Raw genomic sequence first — 22,725 nt, forward strand, 5'->3', positions numbered from 1 at the left:
GCGCGCTAGCGAGTCCGGCGCACCGCCCTCCCATTGGCTGCTATCAGAAAACAAGCGGCTGGATTCGTGCTGCCTTCAGGTCTCCTCGTTACAGCCGAGGCCTCCATTTCTGTAACGCTCTTTCTGTTTCTTTTGTATCTCCTGCGTGCCACTGGTGATGTCCAGTTGGGTGTTTGTTATAATGAAAGGTGAGCTACTAATGTTGCTGTGCCTAATCTCCAGTCTGCGTATTGTTGTTGTGGCTTGCTTTCCAAGCATTTATTCAGAACTCCAAAACTATGTATGTGCAGCTACCTTGGTGCTCTACTCTAAACTACTAATTTGAACTACAGGCCACAGACATTGGACGTCACTGCACCGAACATCTTTTGATTGAGTGAAGAATTGCTGCTTCAATTTGTCTGACTTTCGATTCTAACTATATCTGCAATCATAACACTGGAATGAATGAATGGAAATGTCTGCAGTCAATCATGGCATGCCAGTGCGCAATTTATTTTTATAAATCCCACATGAAATGTGCGCACATGGATCAGCCGTCTCATCAGTAGTTCTTTACAGAGCTTCATGGCCACCACCGAGAGGAAGACGAGAAACATGAATATTTCAGACACAGGAAACGAGGTGTTCATGCGGGAGGTGGAGGTTAGGGAACACTTATTTTTTTCCATTCACATTGTACTTGTACGAGCAGTGCGAGGACAGTGAAGGTCCATGAATCCATCAGCATTACGTACAAGTCTAACTATTTGTCCAAGAAATTGGTAATGATGCAGACTAAATAAAGTATAATTATTTAAACAGAAACAACAAAAAAAGTGTGTGAAAGTGGTCCTGAATGTTGTGACAACAGTTCTCACTATTTTCGATGACTGGGGGGAGTAATCTGCAGATTTTATACATGATAATAATCAGCATCAGTCTAGTACAAAATAGTTCAAACTGAAGTCCACATCAACCCACTACAACAGTAAAATCCTGCCCTTAAGTAAATTCACGAGTATTGATAACAATATGGTGACATATAGTTTATTGCTTTATTAAAAGCATTTTCCTGACTATACTCACAAACACTCTTCATATCTTAGTGCCAAATTTATTTTATGTTTACATTTTATGTTATCCAAGCCAACTCAGTAATCTCAGTATTCATATAGTTTATGGAGTCAAAAATCTCATTTCTGCAGGAAAAATGTTTTTATATATATATATATATATATATATATATATATATATATAGATATATATATATAATATTATATATGATAATTACATATGTTGCGCCGTTGTTGTTTAGTTTGTTTTCCAACTTCAAACCAGACTGATTAGTTTTATAGCTCCGGTATAACAATAAATGGGTTATATATTCTCAGTTATAGGACAGAAAAAAATGCAATTATGACCCATTGTGACTGTAATACTGTTGTTGAATATGAGTGAATGTCTAATTGAATGTCTCGATTTATTCGAGTAATCAATTGGTTGGTTGATAGGAAAGTAATTGGTTATGATGTCGATCATAGTTGGAGTCAGTGTTCAGGTAAAAACATTTCCTCGTTCCAGCCTCCTGAAGGAGAAGACTTTCTGCTCTTCCGGGCGTTGCAGGCTCCCTTCCAGTTGGTCAGAACCAACGATGCCTCTCGGGTCAGCGGTCAAACATCCTTCAGAACCTGGAACAAGTCCAATCCATTTATCAGAACACAAACGATATCGCCATCTGCTGGTAGACTCAAACTACTGCGCGTGTCGCTTTGTTATGACGTCTTTCACGTGGGCTCCTCCAGCATGGTGACCTCCGTGGACTGTACACCAGCTGAGAGGAGGGAAGACGATCGACACACAGCTAGATGGAGTAAGTGGAGTCTCTCGCATTGTATCGGTGTGTAATGCTCTCTGGACTCAGGTATTCATTTCATTTTAAATGCTGTGTCATAATCTGAAGTGATGGCTGTGCAAATGCCTTTTGCTGGACTTGTGTTTATGAACAGACTGGTCAGAATGAGCACACCCGGCCAGAGGCATCTCAGTAACAGGATCATACTTGTAGAACTCCATAAATGTTTGAGGGAAATAAAAACTTTTTCAACTGGTTCTGTGAAATGGAACAAAGACGAGGAAGACAGCTCAGACCCTGCACCCCCGAGCACCACGCCGACCTCTAGACAAGCACTGCTATCAAGAAGGAGGCGACCCCTGTCCCCCCTGGAGAGGATCAGTGGCCTACTGCCCCAGGACGCTCTGAGCCCCGAGGTGACGCAGCTGAGGGAGCAGAACCAGCAAGACACTGAACAGGACCCAGACATCCAGGTGTCAGTCACAAACTGTGCACCAGAGGAAAGTGGACACGGGACACATCCTGAAAATGAGGATTCAGAAACCTTAGACGCTCAGTTGAAGGGAACACTTCATGAGGAAAAAAGATTGATGTCATCCACTCTTCCTGGGGAGAGGCTGCTTGTGTTTGGGGAGCTGCTTGTGGCGGAGTATCGTAAGAAAGGGCGGGTGGAGTTTAGAAAGATGTTCAAGCTTCAGGCGGGGGAACGTCTGCATAGCAGCTGGGGGACCATCCTGCACGATGACATGGCTGGGCAGCCTGCAGGTCGGTTCCTGAAGACGAGCAGGGGGGTCCCCATCCTCACACGTCGGGCCAGTCTGCAGGATTATGTGCTGTATATGAAGAGGGGGCCAGCTATCACCTACCCTAAGGTACATCATTTGTTTGTGTGCCATAGTCCTGTATTTCTATTTTGTTTTGATGACAGATGTTGTACGTTTTAATTCTTTCTCTGTGTTACCAGGATGCAGCTACTATGCTGATGATGATGGATGTCGCAGAGGGAGACTGTGTGTTGGAGTCAGGCTCGGGGTCCGGGGCCATGTCTCTGTTCCTGTCCAGAGCAGGTCTGCACCCATCATACTGTCATTGTCTCACTTGGCTTTTTTTTTTCTTTTAAGCAAATAATTTCAAAATTTTTTGAGATATACTTGAGGACAGCATGTCAGCGTTGCAAAACCAAAAGAGGCATGAATGGTACACATCATAACGTTGAAAGCGGTGGGGTTGTTTTTAGCGTGTTTCCACCCAGTTTCCAACTGTAAATCTAAAAATGTCTCAGCAAACTAGTTATAGTCATAAGGATGCCGTTATCTTGTGTTGTGATTGAAAGCCATAATCACCTAATCACATAATCACCATCAGCAAATAGGGGACCTTGTCTGGCTCTCACTCACGGAGAGGAATGCAGTCTCCTCCTGGGGGAAGTTAACTGAAGACACAGTTGGAATGACCCGGTCATGGTGACTGTTCCTCATAAAATTTGGAGATTTTATATTCTCTTTAAGTGGCCAAAGGCAGCAAAAGCACAGTAGTGGAAGGTGATTGAGACATTGTGAGTTTAAGTTTTTTGCTCTAAATCACATCCCATAATCACCACCAGTCAACAGTTGGAGCTTCCAGGCTCCTTTGCTCCTTTCCCGGCAGAAGTGTGGCAAAAAGTCACTAGGACAGACAGGGTGACAGTGACTCATAATTCCTTATATAAGATACCAACGACACCACCTGCTCCAACATCACTGTTCTTCAGTCTTGTAATGTTGCTTTAGCAGTGCTCACCCTTACACACGGATGCTGTCTCGCCTCTGTAGCAGCTCTGTTAATGTTACTGTCCTCGGCTGGCAGACACGATGTCCCCCCCTCCTGCCTCTGCATCATTCATACTGACGGCGAGGCAGAATTACAGCGCAATATTCCTGTCTTGAAAAGGGTCTAATGAAGTAGGAAACATCTTGTGTCCAGCAGTTAAACTTGCGAGATGAAATTAATTTGCATATTTATACACTCTGCTATTCTATTCTGCTATTCTGCTTTAATGAGGGAGAAGTAGTAGGTGCCATTTTAAGGATTTTGATGTTGTAATTACATATATATATTTTGTTTTTTGCAAAGATTATGCCAGACACAAGTGAGAACAAGTTATTGTAAGCACATTGGAATTAAAAACTAAAATGTTAGTTGTTGAGGTTTTTGTGTTCTACATCTTGTTGATGTACGTAAATATGGACAAAATGTTCTTCTTTATATTGCGATATAAACTTCAGCCATCCTCCTGCCTGTGTAACACACGGAAGAAGGGGCATTAAGAGTGTTCCTTTTCATGACATAACATTCTCCATTAGAAATAAACTTTCAGCTACAGTTATTATCAGTAGTGGCTATTTAACAGTATAATAATTGTTTGCCACTAAAATTTAAAAATTCAGCTGGAATTAAATGAATATCTTATAAATTGGAAAATTAGCTGAAAACTTCATGAGAAACTTCAGAGAACTGACACTCAAGTATAAATAGAAAATACAGACATACACATACATCAAATGTTGGTGTGGGTCCATACCATCAGAACTGATTTAAACTGTTTCAGGAAGGGTTAAGGCGCATTCCGAATAACACATCTATAAGAATGTGTCACTTTGTGTCTGTGCTGAAGGAAAGCGGCAGACTTCAACTGTGAGATCAGGAAAAGTCATTTTGAAAAAGGTTAATGAAAACTGAAAATCTGCATGCAGTAAATTCCTGCATTCTATAATGACACGTCTATCTGAGGGCGACAGCACTGATTTTGTGTGTTCATAGTGTATTTATGTTTTTCCCAGTTGGCTCTAAGGGCCGCGTGCTGAGCGTAGACGTCAGGGAGGACCACCTCAAGAGAGCTGCGCAGAACTATAGCCACTGGAGGACATCGTGGAATCTGCGACGGGGCGAGGAGTGGCCCGACAACGTCCAGTTTCACAACGCAGACCTCTTCACGGCCTCCCCGCTCCTGGCTGGATGGGGATTCCATGCGGTCAGTGGACGGAGTTTATACAATACTTATACCATGGTCTGGGGGAATACTCGATTCTGATTGGCTGCAGGGTGTCCATTAACCCCTGATATATGGACACCTACTAAGTAGTTCCAGTCAAATTGTCTGTTCACCACTGTAAAATTAATGCGCTAGCTGGCGTATCAAATCTGAATATTATATTTCCAGCGCTGAATTCAGTCCGTCAGTCCTTCAGTGTCTTAACCTCTGAACACCACAGGGTGGCGACTGTAACACACAAGCTGCAGAAAGTTCACTTCCCCTCTAAACTTACTGATACACGAATAATCTCACATCCCGTTCGCTGTTCAGCTCTCTGCTTCAGGCTGCGGCCACAGTAACGTTACACACGGCCGGTCATTTGTTCGTGAAAATCTTGCTATTGATTTGGGGACATTGACATGACTGGTTAGCTAGCTAGTCTTGTTAGCTAGCATACTGTCAAATTATATTTACTGTTTGTCAACCATGCGCAATGATATTGACTTTGATACTTGCTAGCATATCGTTAGCTTTCTGGCTCATCGCTGAGCGGACTAGAGTATCTCCCGTTGTCAAGTCGTATCTATGGTCCGTCCTATTTACTGGAAGAGTGAACAACGTCTCCGTTACATAAGAATCTTACGGGAGAGTAATGACTGTTCCAGGTATTAGTCAAACCCTCAGGCGTTACCAGGGAAACTAAGTTATGGCTTGTGAAAAACTTAATATTTTGATTGTAAAACGCATGAAAATGTAAATTAATGGTCCGAATTTCTTTTCTTTGGCAAGTGACCATGGTATAAGCGGGATAATGCCCTTCAAGGTGTCCATAAACAGGAGTTAATGGACTTCGTGGAGGCAACCTTCCTCCGCTGCGCGTCGGACAGTTCTTAGGCCTCCGCGTCGTCCATTAACTCCTGTTTATGGACACCTCGTCGGGCATTATCCCTTACATAAACACCTGATCATGCGTGTTAAGACTCGGGGAATGGCATTCTGTGACATGTGCTCATTCATTGGATGGATTATGTCCATTGCAGGTTGCTCTTGACCTGATCAACCCTCACCTGGCTTTACCCACTGTGACTCAACATCTGCACCCTGGAGCTGTGTGTGCTGTCTATATCCCCAAGTCTGTATCTCCTCTATTTCACTGTTGCCTTTCAAGAAACATTAAATGATGTCGTATACACTGAGCTCTTATAAAGTGCAGTAGCTAGCTAGCTATAGAAAATGGCAGGGAATGGAAACACTCAAGTAAAGTACAAGTACCTGAAATGTGTCCTTATGTTACTTACAGTACTTGATGTGCTTGGGCTTTGTGTACAGTGCAATCTACCGCTGGTTGTCATGCTAGATTTCCAAAGTATGTACCTAATACTTATTATTAAGTAAGTGGAATACAGTATGCAGCACATGCCACATACTAGAATCTGAAGTTTACATTTAGTCAGAGGCCATCCTTCATAACAATGCTAAGAACATATTATTATATATATTTTTTTAATTTCCAAAGCAGTCTGCTGCCTTCTAAATTCAGTGCTTACTCTAAATTTCACGTACTGACTATTCATTCTCACACTTAGTGATATTTGCAAAGGATTACATTGTGGAGAGATTCAAAGTTTGTGTTTACTACTTTTTCAAATGGATGAATATTAAATAAAATAATGTCCACTTATTTTCAATTTGGGCTGTAATACCGCATCAGAACAGAGATTAACTGCTCTCCGACTGCCCCTTCTATCACAGTATCACACAGGTCATTGAACTGTTAGAAGGGCTTCGATGCTTGGCGTACCCTTTGCTGTGTGAACGCATCATAGAGGTTCCAATCCGAGATTGGAAGGTGGCGCCGGCCCTCCGGAAGGATGGCAGCAACTGCGTCAGTAAAGCTCCGATCCAGGATGAAGACCAGAAGGAGGAGACACCGGATGAGACTGACACAGGTGATTTAAAATGATGTAGCAGACCACCGTGCTACTGTTTATTCATGATTTATGAGCATTCCGTGCTTAGTTTGACTTTTATACTGTATTTCAGAAGAGATGACCCCAGGCAAACACCCAGCCTTTGGTAATATTCCCTACATTGCCAGACCCCACCCTGAACAACTGAGCCACACAGGTCAGATATTGCAGCTGTTATGATCGCAGTCTAACCAATTTAAATACAAAATAAATAAAAACTCATTGTCTGCTTTCCATCTTTAGCGTTCCTGGTGAAATTGAGGAAGTGTGTGCAGTAGCTGCTCTGCCTCTGAGGAACCTTGGACATAAATGACACATCCACCAAATAATATTCTGTTTATCAATATATGAATAAATGACGTCTAAATGTTTATTTTGGTGTATTTTTATATGTACTTGAATGAAGACGCTTATGTAAATGTCAAGCCAAATATGCCTTATGATAAATTATCAGTGAGTTTAGTGGAATTGGCTCTGTAAATTCAATAATGTTAAGGATCATTGATTGATGTACAGGAATTTCCTGCATGTAAAGATCAGTGTATTTGCAAAACAAAGGCAGACTGCTGGGCCTGTGATAAAACAGTGCATTCAAGTTAAACGCATACAGCCAGGTTGTAATAAACAATGTCAAAAAGACAATGTTCAAGCATTTATTCAGAACTCAAGAGGCAGTGTTCGTTCATCATACAGGCACGCTGGTAACAATAAAACACATGCAGTTGGATCCCAGTATGTGAAAGACTTTTTTACATTTTAACATCTGTGCTTGATAAGTGTCTAACAAATGTTCCCAGAGGTGCTTCAGTTCATAAATAATATAAATATATAAATAAATACATAAACATCAAGAACTCAGTGCAAGTTAAACAAACCCTAACAACACTATTTGGTGTGCAACATCAATCTTATTGCATGTTTCCATCAGAAAATGATGTGTGAAATGACATTAGCTCATTCTTACAGCTACTTCCAGTCACAAATGGTTAACTTTTTCCTGACCAGTTATGTTTATTAGAAGAGGTACACGCAAACTAGCGAGTTACACTTGTGATTAAGGCTTTTACTTTGGAGGAGAAGTGGGCATTAAAGAGGAGAGATGGTGATAAACAGAACAGCTCCCTCAGGGCAAAGAGTGTGGAGGTGGTGTAATGCTCTACTCCTCACTGATCCAGTCCATGGACGTGTCGTATGAGGACCCACAGGAACACTCATCTCCTAACAAAGAGGGACGATAGAAAAATGGAGTTAAGTGAGCTCTCCTGTTTCTTCTTTGAACTTTGGAAGGAACAGTTGCCCCTGAAATCGTTTAGACGAGGCGATGAAATACCCTGATTGTAACACTGACCTATCATGATCAATACCAGATTAGTAATCACAAATTAGTTTCCTTTTTCCTCAAAGTTTAATGTCGTCATGCCTACAAGGGAATTAAGAACTGTGAGAAACAACAAAGATGAAATGAATATGGCACAAATGATTCTAGGTACAGATTTATTTTATAGCTGTCTCTCCAAGCAGACATTTGCAAGACATCTTTAAAAAGATACATGAATTATATCTTTTGTAACTGCATTACGAGGTGTCATCAATGTGATCCTTTACAAACGGAAGTCAGTATCACAGATATAGAGCCATCTTTTCCAGATTCACTTTCTAATCCTGAAACATCTACCAGGTGTAATCCAGCTAAATCACCTCTCCACAAAATCCACACAGAGTCCCTTTAAGGAAGTGAGGTTTGGCTGATACAGCTGCTCCTCAAGGCAGATGTCACTTTCTTATTCAACATAAATAACAGCAGTAATGATTTCATGAATGTGTCACTGTCATGTAGTCTAGGACTGTGGATAAAAAAAAAGTTCTTGACAGATACTGCAATATAAATGGAAATAGTATTTGCATTTCACTTGCACTGAAATACATTTCAAAATGATGATGGGATTTTTGCTCGTACCAAACAGGTATGTTCCTCTGCGTCTGTAGAGAATCATCTGTAGGCTGGGGTATCTCTGTAGTGCATTGCCTCTATTATAATGGCATGTTCTGACACATAACTACTTTATTAAAAAAAATTAAAGTTCCTGCAATTATGATATTTTCATTGACCATATTGCGATTTTAATAATATTTGATTAATTATGCACCCTCCCTGCCATCTTTTCAGTCGATCTTATCTTATTTTTCAACAGGCTGCATCGAGCAGGGTAAGTAACAAAAACTTTGTCCCTTAAGCTTTTTGTAGGTGATGCTATGTGAACAAATTCTGGAGTAATGTACAAGATGCCGAGGTCACAAGGGGTTTATATCAAGGTGTGAGTATATACACATCTTACACTGATTTACATATGAGATGCATGTGTTTACGTAATACCTACTGGGAACCTCATCCACACAGCAAGAGGACGAATGCTGCGCCTGGATTTTAGTCTCCACTGTCTTCCCGAGAGAGGCTCTGGGTGGAGTCATCTCCAAACTCAGTATGGAGGTGAATGGGTGTGGGAAGGCAGGGCTTGATGATTGAGCAGAAGGTCCTCTGGAGGGTGACGAGAAGCCCGGGCCCTGATGTAGCCTGGTGCCTCGGTTACAGAGGGCACAGGATAGTGGAGAGGCAGAGGGCCCACGGGGAAAGGTAGTGTGCTCTTGGTCACCATACTGCCGCTGGGCACCGCTGTGGTGCTCTGATCGCACTCGCTTCCACACGAAGTGAGAGGGCACTATGGCCATCACCTGGAGGACAAAGATAGGAGACACAGACCAGGATATAAATAAATACAGCTTCAACAAGAAAAGAAAAACGGGTGGATCTTCTGGTAAACCAAAGCAATAAAATTTGCCCAGTGCAGAGAAAACACTATTTATCAGTCTCCTCAGGCAATCATACTTAAATGTACCTCTTCACAGCAGCGCCTGCTGACAGCAGCTCTGAAGTTGATGCGGGCCCACAGCGAGTCTCGCTGCTGGAGGAAGCGGGGAAACCACTTCCTCCAGTTCTTGCCCAGTGCCCATGGAAAAATCTCATATTTAATCTCCTCCTCATCCTCCTCCATGGTGTTGGCGAGATAACTAGAGATTGAGAAAAATGTCAGAAAATTATGAAAAATGGGTTTCCCAAAGCTGAATATGTCCACAGTGTCTCGTTTTGTACCCAACTCGGAGATATTCAGTCACAGAGGTGTAAAGATACCAGAAAATTTTGACATATAAGAAGTTGGAAGAATTTGGATTCTATTTTTTTTTACAAGGTTCACAATGAATGAAAAAAAAAACAAGATACAAAAGCAGAATTCCAATATTTTTCTTTAAAACTTACAGTGCAATGAATAAATTCTTCCTGGTGTATTCAGCAATAGTGAAGTGAGCCCGTTTAAAGTACACAAAGGTCATGGCAAGGAGGTACTGTGGCATAAGGGAGAAAACGTTGGGAGTCAGTTAATTGTAAGAATCATAAAGCTTTAGAGAGATTGTGTCACTTTCATCAAAACATTTACCAAACAATTTACCTTGTCAGTCATTTTACAGCAACAGTCCATCCACAGAAAGTCCCGGATCAGGTCATCATCTGTAAAAAAAATGAATAATAAATACTTTGATGTCAGATGCCAAATATTCTTAATTCTTAAAGTAAAAATAAGTTTAAAAGTAGGATTTATCATTTGGATGCTACTGAATTGAAACATGCTTTTCATAGGGCTATTCATTTACCTAAAAGTCTAAAGAATGAAGCCATTTCCTGCATCTGGATGACAATCGTTGGCGGTGTGGACATTTTGGCATGATACAGCTCATCTCTACGCTGGCTCGACTGGCTCTTCCCTGGTGGGCCCTGGGTGTCCTGGCCATTGGATCTCTTGAACCGGAGACATCTTCTTTTTTGGATGGAGTGTGTACTGCTGGGTTTGACCCGGACAGTTACTGATGGGGGAGTCTGGCACCACCTGTGAGTATGCTTCCTCATGTTTCAGCTCAGATCATCTGTAGTGAAGAGGTCTGTGGTGTGTTCTCAGAGGACATTGAGTTAAATTATTAGATTGAAACAATTACAAAGAGCACTGAATACTTAATACTGTTCGCTAAATATACATCAAACATTATTACACCCTATGACTACATCTTAATGAAGACTTGACGATAATCTAGCTGCCACCTCGTTTACTTTCGTACTTTATGTTCGACAGATTCCATCTTGAGGGAAGCTAATTGTTATGCTAACTTTATGTTATTTGATTGTGTACTTCTAAACTACGTCGGGCTCAAAAGCAGGCCTTAAAGTTAACCATGTTAAATGTAATATAAACGACGGACACTGCTGTTGTAGTGAAAGTTTAACAACGTCCTCACCTCCAGAACTCTCCTCCTCGACCTGAAGGAAGCAGAGTTACAGTTACAACCTAGAAAACCGAAAAGATGACATGTATCAGAGTGACCACGGTCTGTATCAGTGACACAACCTGACCGAATGTAATAGCGCTAAAAGTGAATAATGGCAATTAAAAACGGAGCAGAATACCAACTGCAAAGTTTTACAGTGCTAAAACTGACAATAAAGCAGTCACCAGTCGTTAAAGAGCACTGACTGGAGAAGACGGTGGTTCGGGTCGGGAACGCGCTTCAGGACCCGCGCTAATCGATCAGTAGTACACCTGCACGCGGGGGCGCGCATGCCAACCGCGCTGCTCTGTCTTCTTCTTCTTCTTCTTCTTCTTCTTCTTCTTCTTCTTCTTCTTTTGCTTCTTCTTCTGCTTCTTCTTCAAGCAATACTGCAAACATCACCTCCTCTCTCAGATGTTGGCTATTTAAATCGAAATGTTAAATATGTACTTATAAAGATACAAGAAAAAAAAAAAATGAATAGGCCAAAATCAAAAGAATTGCCCAAGATTGATATTATCACTAATTGATCACTATCACAATTATCAACAGTTGTGATTGATTCATAGTCTAAGCTATGCGGTTGTGTCATGTGCAAACAAGAAAAGCTCAAATAAATGAATCTATCCTAATCTGACTTATTTATGTTATTTTCACAAACATACATTTTAAGGCTATATTGCATAGAATGATAAGCCAGACAACCCAGGTGATTGTGAATATCTGATGTGTATATCAGCTGTTTGATACAGATTGGCACCACCCAAAATTAGGCTTAAACCAGCTAGTTCTTTCAATTATCATTGTAAAAACAATAATGCATTTAATTGTGACATCACAGAGACTACAGAGACAGAAACAACATAAACATTATAGACAAAGGGTTAAATAAGTACATGCTGACAAAAACATTTTGTAGAGGGCTAAGATAACGCTAAAAGTCATTTTTGGACTTGTAGCCATGCTGTGATCTGAACCAAGGAGTGAGGCAACAAGTTAAAGGTACATCTGTTATACTAAACAGATTCAGTTTGTACTTATTTATAGGCTACAGTGTGTGAAAGGGCTGATATATAACCAGAATTAAGTATTTAAAGAGTAAACAAATGGAGGGATTTTAAATGTCTTCACCTGCACATCATAGTTAATACAGAATATAGTTAATTTCTTGTCATTAGGGTGCATTGTGTTATTTTCTCAGCAAAATTAAAAACAAAAGCCTAATAGAAATGACTTTGACTTTTACTGCAGCAGGTCAGAGGTAGTTCAAGTTATTTTTAAGCTTGCCTCACTGTTCCAGTGAACTGATGCTAGATATAGAGGTTTAAAGAAGATCAGCAAAGCACCGAAATAACTTACAACTGTATGACAGAGGTATCTAAGCCTGTTTTTAGATGGTATGTGAAATGGAAATATTATTGGTGCTTATTAAACATGTCTATCATATTACTGATACAGAAAATCTCTGATACAGGAATAATAGTTGATAGTTGAAAATTATCAGTGTGTGGTATCTGTATATAACTGCAACTGCAAATAATACAGTTCAAAAAAAGCAGCTTTTTAAAAAACTGTTGACTGTTTTTTGTAAATGCTTTCTTTTGTTTGTTTGTTGTTTTGTTTTATAATGGAAATGGCTGTACAGGGCTAATTAGGGAGATATTGTTTTGCAGGCTATAAACAGCCACCTGAGGCCAGCCCGCATTACTCAAATGAGCTTATGGTCTTACGAGTAGGTGAGTTTTATATGCTTTAACGTGACATATGTGCATGCTGAAAGCCTCACTAATCCTCTCAGCTGCTTGTCCTTTGAAAGGTACGGAAGGATGTGTTTCAGAGCAGGATCCAACAAAATCTTTGTTGAAATGACCATAAATCTTTGGATATATTTTGCCTATCAATGACAGGTAGGAGGGATTTGTGAAATGGATTTGTCAATATTTTGTTTTGGTTGCATCATCGTTGATAGGGATCTTATCAGACTCGACAACCTCAGCCATCTGAAAATGACAGATACAGCAGGTGGCTAAGGACCTTGGCTATTCTTTGCATGACTGCCTGCTTTGCTGTGCCTCTAAGAAGAGAGAACAATCTGCTTGTATTTGAAAACATCGGAAATGGGCTGCTCACCATCCAAAGGTAACAATTTGGGGATTTTGGGTCCCACAAGGAAGGGGAGAATGCTGCCCCCTGCACCTCAAGAAAGCCCCAGAGATTCCCACTTTGATAATGGAGAGAATTGTAATCCAACTGGATGGACAAATGGGGATACAAACGAAAGGAAGGCAGTCGGACAAACCCAGGTATCTCACAGAGAGGCTCATATGTCACCACAAAAAAAGAGATCTGTGACTGAGCTAGCTCCTGAAGCAGTAAACATGGATAAATTGGGAAGTCAAGGAAAGGACAACAACACAGTTTCACAGAAGAAAGAGAAAAACATTGACAAGCAGGATGTGACAGAAAAAAAGCCTGGCAGAAAACCTAAGAAAAATACTAGAGGTGTTAAAGTGCTTAAAAAGAAAGACAAGGACAACGAAAAACCAGCTACAGAACAGAAAGTGGACTTCCCAGAGCCTTTGGTAAAAGCTCACCAAGCTGCTTATACCTTTTTGAATCCCAGTATAACAAAATATGACATTCTACTTGGACTTTTGGAACAAGCAACCCAAACACAGGTCTCTGTGCAGGCTATGGTTGCTTTTATGGCTCTACGCTATGAGGAAATAATTCATGGACTGGAAGAGATTGCAGATGAGGGAGAAAAAGTTTTAAAAGAAAATGGAGAGCATCTCGCCTGGCCAAGTCAAATGAAAAACCTCTCATCTTCCACACCTCTGAAGTCTGGCTGTGCTAATGTTGAGCCCCCTCCGGATTTGTTGCAGCAGCTGCTTCAGTACACCACACAGAGAATGCGAAATGTGAGTCAGACTGTTGGTGGAATTGGGGACTCTGCTTTAGAGGAGGCGGTGGAGTACTTTGCCTCTGTCTCAGAAGTTTTAGAGGAGAAACTAAAAGTCAAACGTGCAGCAGAGACTAGGCTAATGCAACTCTTATCTCGCATTGAACTCGCCTCTCTTCGCAAGCCAGGGCCTGAGGATTCTGCTCTCTTCAGTGAGGACAGCGGCATTGGGGCTGAGAATGAATCTCTTGCAGGATCTGAAAGACGCCATAGACGAGAGAGTTGTGAGTCTAGTGGGACCAATAGAACTACTACTGTCAGTCCTATGGGATACACCTCGATGAACATAAGGCAAGGAGTGTCAAGGCAAAAGGTTCGGAGAAAAATAAGTCCAAGTGTCTCCCTTACCTCACTCAACTCATTAGGTTCTACATGTACCATAATGGCTAATGACCAAAGAGACTCAGTACTAGGATCAGTCTCCTTAGATGATGGGGAAGATGATGACAATGATGAGGATGAGGAGGTGGATGGAGGCATGGGAGCTGTGCAAGTAGGGTTTATAAAACGATCAAATTCTTCACCTGACAGCGAACAACGCCCACACCGCCTACCTCCAAAGCGCATAGAAAATCCTAAAAATGTAGAAATGACTCTGAAAATGAAAAATGCTATAAGTGGTAGGATACAGTTTGTCCCATCTCAGAGCTCTAGTGCCAAAACAAAGGTCACTGGCAGTCCGAAAACCAGTAGGCTCCAGTGGACGGATGAGGAGGAACAATCTCCAAGGAGGCCTCAAACAGCAGCACCTATTCGGAAGGCAGTGGCAAAAAAGACCCCAGTGATTATGGAACGACGTTCCCGGTCAGCAGAATCCCTCAGGAGCAAAGGTGAAGATCCTACTCTGCTTGAACTAGACAGAACCCAGAAGGATATAAACCAGAGGTTGCAGAGGATGAGTAAAACCAAGACAGGTGGAAACACAAGGACTGCACCGCGTAAACAAAATCAAATAACGTCGCCAGCACAGTCTCCAGCAATAAATCGCAAACATCCTTCATTGGGCAAAAGCAGCAATGCCCAACCACTTAAAGACAGAGCAGGCCTTGAAAGGCACAACAACAAAAAACAGACCGTAACCAGTGATGTTGAAGAAGATAAATCAAAGAACATGAACACATCCAAGGGTCCCATTAAAGCCACCCCACCCCCGAGCCCTCCTTTATCACCACGACCATCTTCGGGCCTTTACAGAGGGCGGAACTCGGTCAAAAAACTGATTGACACCTTCAGTCAGGGAATAGAGGATTTAGATGGTCCTAAAGTTCTGGGGCCTCTGAGAGGGGTACAGAAGTGTGGTGTTCCTGTGTTACCTGGTTTAGGAAATGTAGAAGCTGTGCTTAGTGCTGGGTTAACCAGTTGTAGACCTGAATCCTCTTCATTGGAGAAAAACGATTATTTTGATCTAGATAGTCTTCCTCCGCCTCCTCCTGAAGTATTAATGGACAATTCCTTTGAAAGTGCCCAGAGTCTTCCAAGTAGTGTAGCAGATGAAGGGGCTACGAAAGTCAGAAAATCACCTGTATTAAAAAGGGCTGCATTATCGCAACGACTGAGGGCCTCAGTTCAGCCAGTAACAGTATTGCCAAGTAAAGGAGGCCTACCGCAAGCATCTAAGGTTATTTCCCTTGCCAAAGCTGATCAAAAAGACACATCTGCTCACTCAAAAGCCAGTTCATCAGGTGTTCAACCGGAGGTAGACCCAGGAGAGGAAAATGATTCCTTGAACCAGCAACCCAGAAAGATCATTCACTTAAAACACTCTTCGGACTCAGAGAAATCGTTAAAAAGTTATGTAGCAACAAATCCATCTGCTAGTCAAGAAGAATCAGCTGACACTCAAGATGGTGGTAACCTTTCAGTGCCTGGCCCTAGCACTACAGTGTCGACAGTGCCTCCTTCAATAGTTAGCAGCCAACCACCTGCCACCCCACCCATGTCAAGGGGACGAATGTTACCATCCACACCGTCGACACCACCACACAGCAGTCTACATCGAAGACTTCCCAGTCCCCACACCTTCAAAAGGCAACCTACCCCGACCTCTTCAGCTAGTCCCCCTGTTACCAGGAAAGTCCCCACACCACCAGCAGTTCAGAGGAGACTCCCCAGTCCACCTGTTGCAAAGCAGAATATTTTAAACACAAATCCATCCTCCTCCTACCCTTTCAAAGCACCGTCTCCACCAGCCTCTCCAAAAGTGCAAAGATGGTCAAGGGAGAACAGTAGTGAAGACTGCTCTAGTGCTTGGACGATTACTAATGCACGTTCAGTCTTCTGCCCAGCATCTCCCTCCTTGTTTGAGGCCCAGCCTTGTCCAATTCCCCGACCCCCTCAAGCTTGGACGTCAACAGGGGTCTCTTTTCTCTCACGGTCTTGGGGGAGTCGTGGGAGGTTTCCTGTATCTTTTCAAGGACCACGACCCTTCATCCGACGTACCCATTCAGACCGAAGGCCAAGTCTAAGTCTGCCACCAACATCAAGCGGCATTTCAGTAGCTGAGACATGTGGAAGTGAGCCAGCAATATATTCGAAGGGGTAAGTGTTTAACATATTTCTATGTTACACATCCTAAATCTTGAATATGGCTTACAATTCAATATTTGCTACTAAAATTAAATACCACATTCCTTTGAATATGTTTATGATGGGCTGATATTATGGTTTAGAAACATTCTGAAATTCTCAAAAAAAAATAGATAATAATAATAATTACCAGCCCCAACCAGTATTGGCTGGTAATGCCACATAATGGCAAAATGTGACTCTGGAGACACCTATTTTAGCGGGAACTAATACCAGGTTAGCCAGATGTTTATATGTCTATCTGTTTGTTTGTCATCAGGGATTAGCTATGAACTGTACCAATATACCGCCTACATTACAGTAACTCATTCAAGGAAATATCCAGCTCATTTTCTAAGAAAGTTGGCAGGAACATTTCTGAATTCTGAAGTAAAGAAGAAGTGTCAATAAGCTTTGATGGTGACAGAAAATGTAGATCATACACAATATTATTGCATGAACCAGATTCCCCAGCCTCTGTATGTACACAGTATAACAACTTCACAACATGACTATGTCTAGTTAGTCATAACTGTGTCTGAAATAGTCATATGCAGTTGCCTCAAACATATTATCTTGTTTAAGTATCTTATCTACTTTACAGTGCTGTTATACCACAATTTTAGATCTTCATTCAATGATCTATTATGCTACCTAAACTTAGACTTAAAGATGACATGCTCACAGCATGTGCTTTGGGGATGACAAACGATATTTAACATATAGAGACATCAGCTTGAAAGTATAACAGTAAAGCCTCTAAATCTCTTTATGTCTTACTCTTTCTACTATGTATTTTTCTTGCTATTTATGTATTGTATGCTGTATTAAATATAAATGCTGTGTTTACCAAGGGCTATTGTTTTTATCAATAGTCTCAAAAATTAAAAATGAAAGTGTAATTTTAGGATGGTTGGCACCTGTCTGGCCTTGCATGCTTTCTTATAGAGATACTGAGTGAACCCTGACGTCAGCCACTTTACGAGCTTATGGCATCTTTCCTGTTTATACCTGACACAAACCCACCTGGCCCACTTCCTTAATTGCTAATGACAACATTCCTCATTCACTTCTATAGGCTGGATGACGAACCAACCAGGAATGATGAACTGTGGGGTAGCCAATCAGACCTCAGAGCTACACCACGCTCTGCGTCACACCCGGACTTGTGTGTTGTTGGACAGGCTTTGCACAGAGACTAAACGGGCCAATGGAGGACCAGTGGGATTATGGATTAGGAGGCCTTACCACGGATTTAACATAGTGATGTTTATTCCACTGGGCAGGGAGCTAGAACTAATTCTACTCACTCTGCCACAATAACCCACCTCCACAATGTTTATAATCAAGTGTGGGGATTTTTTAATTCATTTATTGGAGTAAATGTGCATCTTTGTATTCATACTTTTACATTTATTGTCTGTTCATAAGCACGCTGCTGAATTTTGTTTGTGCATTATATGTTTCTCAGGGAAAAATACATATTTTTTCTTGTTACAATTTATGGAATTCTCTCAGCACCTGACTTCATAACATTCCCACTGATTTGTGAACATAGAACATTCAGTTAATTCAGTTCAGAGGTCAGATATTAAATATAAGGTGTAGTTTCTTGGACTCAATGTGCGAAAAGTGGCTTTCTCAATTGTTATTGGTTTAGAAAATAAGAAAAGGCTAAGGCCAATTGCAACTTTTTCAAGTTTTTTATTAATTGTTATTTTTCTTTTTAATGTATCATTTTTATAATTTGTTTATAAATAAAAAAAACAAACTCCTACAACAATAAATCTCTTATTATCAATTTAATCAATTAATTAACTAAGTAGTTACTTGTTTAACTAACATCAAATGTGTTTTAGGGCACTTACATTATCTTGGGATACTTGCAAGGGGCATTAAAAAGTGTTCAGATTTGATGGAGCAGAGGCTGAGATATACTGAATTTCAGTGCCTACTGCAATTCCCATAGATCATTCAACAGCATTTTTCTTCAGACCCTGCCAATTGAATGCTGTGTTTTGTTTTGTTTTTTATTTAGTTTTTTAAAAATTCTACTCTACTTTTAAAACTATGGTTTGCTCGGAAGATTTACTGTTAAGTCTTGGTTGGAATCCAACACAACCTGATCATGGTTGCTGCTACAGAGACTCAAAAATATTGAACAACTGTATTCATAAACTCAGTAGTAAACCGCTCTCCATGTGTACTGTATAATGCTTTGAGGTCTCTTTTGACTAGCATTGATTTGCATGTGCTAATGAGAGGCAGGTGGTATTTTTTAAAAAGTGCTTCAGTTCCGCAGACTACATAAAGATCAATAACTGAACCCACAAGAAAACTATGTTGAGCTGTTTTTGAACAAGGCTTGGAATTGTTCTGTCCATTTAGCGATGCAAGCAGGAAATGCTTGTTCTATCATTTCAAAACACATTAACTGGGATTCTGTTTCTTTGGCATATTTCAGAATTAACAAATATGGTCAGCAAAAGCTTACACTTTCTGAGGCCTATTATGCAGAATAAGTCCATGAAGAGACAGAGCAAAGTTCAGTTCAGTTCAGTTCAGTTTATTCATTCATACATAGCCAAGAAGATAAACATATACAATTTAGACCAATTAGACATCTGTAATGGTCCTTTGGCATGTATGAATGGGTCCCCCAAAGTAAGCTATTGAAAGCTTTTAGGAGGGGGCCCAGAGTTAATGAAAGAAAAATTAAATCTACGATGCACAATGTGGTACTGTGAGTGTGTAAACATTAAACAAAGTGCCCTTTAACAACAACCAGTTAAATCACTGTAACTATTCCAGAGGAAAATTGTATACAAGGGTCACCTAATTGTAAAGGCAGAAGCAATAATCGTGATCGCTGTATCCTTTCATGAAGAATGTGAATACAAATGTGTGGATTATACCAAAGGAATTACACTGAATAAAATAACCTTAATTTTGGCAATGTTGATATAAAACTATCTAATTTAATTATAATGATGTTGGATATCCTAACATCTCTCTCTATTCCCCTACTCTATATCATCCAATATTCCCTCAGAGACTCTTAGAAAGGACTTTTAGATTAATCTCATGTTGCTTTTTGATGGAAAATTATACTTTAATTAAAAAATAGCTGGAATATCCACACCAAGCAAAGAAAACAAAAGCTATGTTTTGATTATTATACCTGTTTTGAAGCCTTTGTGGCCTGTATTTGATCTGAGTGCACTGGGCAGTGGTAATTGTGGTACAGCCCTTTAAAAACACTTTTAAAAAAAAAAAATACCTGATATGTTCGCAGCTGGAAATGGTTTGTTATAAAATGTCTTAGGCACTTGAGCATACAGTTCTTGTGTTTCTTTGGTGGAGAGTATCCAACATGAAACTATCCAACAATTTACAATCTGTGGTAACCTAACTGCACATCGCTTCATCATTATGTCTCATCCCACACCAACAATGTCAAAACTCCCTTAAATCAGAAGATGCCAAACTCAGACTCTTGTTACATAATTTTACACATGCAAAGAGGTTCTCCAGACACTATTAAAAGTGGAATACAATAATGTCTGCACCTTGTTTCAGGCTGAAGGAGTGGCATCTTTTCTGTTTATACCTGACACACCTGTAAGTGAGCACTGGGCTGCGTACATGTTCTGTTTGTGCCTTCTGATAGAATCACGTATTGAAGCGAAGCTGAACCGAAAATTGTTTATCAATTATTGAATAAATCGTGTATTCTTTTTTACAAATTAATTAAATAGTGATATAACACAGCAACAAAACCCTGCTGGAAAGCACAAACTCAACATGATAGCACCATACTCTGATCTGAGGATGAAAGGAACTGAACAAATACGTAATCATCTTATACTTTAGCAGCAGGGTCAATCATAGGCTCCTTTCAGAATATTTAAATAGCTTTATCAATTTATATGGAACTAGACTGCTGCATCTCTTGGTCACTGGACTAGAAAGTGTAATTTACATTATAATATCAAAGTTAATGTAGTCAAATATGCTTAAAAACATCATTCATAGATGTATAATGCTGACAAATGGAAACCCCATAAAATATTATGGCTTTCTGCAAAAGAAGCTCTTTTTGTGTTTCCTTTTCATAACTCAAATGTTTGAGGGGCAAGATTTCTGAGTACTTTCACTTCACATTATTTAATCAAAGCCCATCATCCTCCCTTTCATTTCATCTTTAAGAGACACTTCTATTCATTTGCATCGAGGCTGCATATAACTTTGGAAGCAGTGTTGTATTTGAGCTCTGACCGTGTTGGAGGAACCTGCAAATATCGTGTTGATACGTTTCCCTTCATGGGAACTAAAGCTGCAAGATGATGAATACTGAGATGAATAGAAACTTACGGTCTGTGCTCTTACATGACCCTGGCACACACTCGGTCATATTGCTCTCTTGGCTTCAACACACCATCAGTGAAGCTGTTCTGAGGTGGAGGACAATTGCTCCTGGTTTCTCTTTGCATAACGACTCCCCTAATGCAGCAAACTGTCTCTGGAACAAAGATTTTTTTTTTACACTCAGCCTTTCCTGTTTTGTCATACTGAAACCATCCATGAGAGTCGATGCAGTAGGATTCATGCCAGAAATAAACATTTATTAGACACTACATTCTTCCATAAGTGACCATTGTTGGAATCAGTGTTTTTTGTTAGTAAATACAGAAAATGGTATCTCTATACCTTTAACTCATGATAATTCTTATTATAAAATTATATATAAAACATAATGATTATACAATATGAAAAGAAAATGCAGACATGGCTTCATTTAATTAATTCTTTTTTTAAATATATTTTTTTTGTTCCATACTAGAAAGTCGTATGGCAGTTAGTCAGTTTAGTCAATTTTGTTCAATATTTTCTAATCTTATTTATGAATATTTGCAAAATTTCAATCAATATTATCCACATTTTCAATTAAACATGTCTCAGTTTCAACTGATCAAACTAGCAACTATTGCAGTCTACTTCTCTCAGTATGTTACTTACCTAATAAACTACTAATTGTAGCTTGCCAGCTGTAGCTTGTAGCTTGCCAGCTAACAACACAAGCTATAAAGTAGGCAGATGTTATTTTAAAAGCATAAGGAAGTTATTGTAAACAAAAGTTGAGTTTAGTACCTAACAAAGAATTTAGGATGATAAGTATGAATGATTATTCCCTGCAAAATACATTGGGACTTTTTGATCATCTTATGGAAAGTTTGGTTATATATTAATTTTCTTGAAAATGAAGAAAGTTGTATATTAATGGGAAATACCAACAACAAGATTTTTTTGAAGAATACCTGAAATGTGACAGATGTGATTGCCACAAACATGAAACAGACAACCATTAACTCTTTCATTCATCTGTAGGCGTAGAAAGACTCTCACTAAGAGCACATAATATTATGACATTGAATATATATTTAAATTAGGTCAAAAATACGCATGAGAAAAAATTGTCTCACTGCAGCAGATGGGGAAAATGTTATCAGTTCTAAGAACACATTTTTTCTCTCTATTATCTGCTAAATAAGAAATGAACTCTTGCACAAAGCTGTTAAAATTGCCTCTTTTGCTCCCTCTTAGCTAATGCAACCCTCCACTGAACTGAGCTGCTGTAATCTGATTGGTGGATTAGTAATCTACCCGCAGGTTAACTCTCTTGGTAACAAGGAAAGGCCACATGAAGCCCTGCCTGCAATGAAATGTGTTCTCCACCAGAGGAGTATCTCACTCCATGATCCATCTCCCATCATCCCTCTGTAGTCACATGAAATCTGCTGAGGATACACAAACACAGATAGGATGCAAATCAAATGCACTGTAATCTCACTTTGTTATCCTGAGACAAACCTATATCTTTATCAGTGAATTCTCCAATGTGCCAGACAGCATGCTGAATGAGATGTTCTGCCTCTGAAGCACAATTTCCAAATGTAGAAACGGTGACGATGACATGCATGTGATGATAACTGATATCTAACAAATCTAC

At 40.2% G+C, this 22,725-nt stretch overlaps 3 protein-coding genes across 16 annotated transcripts; 2 read left to right on the forward strand and 1 right to left on the reverse strand.

Annotated features, from left to right (window-relative positions):
- The first annotated feature begins 94 nt into the window (after positions 1–94).
- On the forward strand, positions 95–7,190 carry trmt61b (tRNA methyltransferase 61B). Of its 4 annotated transcripts, none has more exons than XM_030444016.1 (9): positions 97–188; positions 1,564–1,879; positions 1,989–2,706; positions 2,799–2,901; positions 4,654–4,844; positions 5,888–5,979; positions 6,600–6,796; positions 6,891–6,974; positions 7,061–7,190. In XM_030444016.1, exons 3-9 carry the CDS (start codon positions 1,999–2,001, stop codon positions 7,093–7,095), a joined length of 1,410 nt encoding a protein of 469 aa, XP_030299876.1. In that variant the 5' UTR covers positions 97–188; positions 1,564–1,879; positions 1,989–1,998; the 3' UTR covers positions 7,096–7,190. The 4 variants fall into 4 exon arrangements, with proteins under 4 accessions (XP_030299873.1, XP_030299876.1, XP_030299874.1 ...); XM_030444014.1 differs by having other exon boundaries at positions 1,564–1,852; XM_030444013.1 differs by having other exon boundaries at positions 95–188; positions 1,564–2,706; positions 6,894–6,974.
- A 238-nt stretch (positions 7,191–7,428) lies between these two features.
- On the reverse strand, positions 7,429–11,505 carry spdya (speedy/RINGO cell cycle regulator family member A). Of its 11 annotated transcripts, none has more exons than XM_030444017.1 (8): positions 11,374–11,505; positions 11,159–11,208; positions 10,523–10,807; positions 10,321–10,379; positions 10,131–10,216; positions 9,712–9,883; positions 9,196–9,547; positions 7,429–8,035 (listed from the first exon to the last, which is right to left on the reverse strand). In XM_030444017.1, the coding sequence occupies exons 3-8, from the start codon at positions 10,773–10,775 to the stop codon at positions 7,974–7,976; spliced, it is 984 nt and encodes a 327-aa protein (XP_030299877.1). In that variant the 5' UTR covers positions 10,776–10,807; positions 11,159–11,208; positions 11,374–11,505; the 3' UTR covers positions 7,429–7,973. The 11 variants fall into 11 exon arrangements, with proteins under 11 accessions (XP_030299877.1, XP_030299887.1, XP_030299878.1 ...); XM_030444027.1 differs by having other exon boundaries at positions 9,192–9,547; XM_030444018.1 differs by having other exon boundaries at positions 7,974–8,035; positions 10,523–10,819.
- Positions 11,506–13,093: 1,588 nt separating this feature from the next.
- pcare1 (photoreceptor cilium actin regulator 1) lies at positions 13,094–20,048 on the forward strand. The gene is made up of 2 exons (XM_030443183.1): positions 13,094–16,688; positions 17,794–20,048. The coding sequence occupies exons 1-2, from the start codon at positions 13,306–13,308 to the stop codon at positions 17,915–17,917; spliced, it is 3,507 nt and encodes a 1,168-aa protein (XP_030299043.1). The 5' UTR covers positions 13,094–13,305; the 3' UTR covers positions 17,918–20,048.
- Positions 20,049–22,725: the final 2,677 nt, after the last annotated feature.

This window comes from Sparus aurata, chromosome 16, assembly GCF_900880675.1.
Source record: "Sparus aurata chromosome 16, fSpaAur1.1, whole genome shotgun sequence".
NCBI classification, from domain to species: domain Eukaryota; kingdom Metazoa; phylum Chordata; class Actinopteri; order Spariformes; family Sparidae; genus Sparus; species Sparus aurata.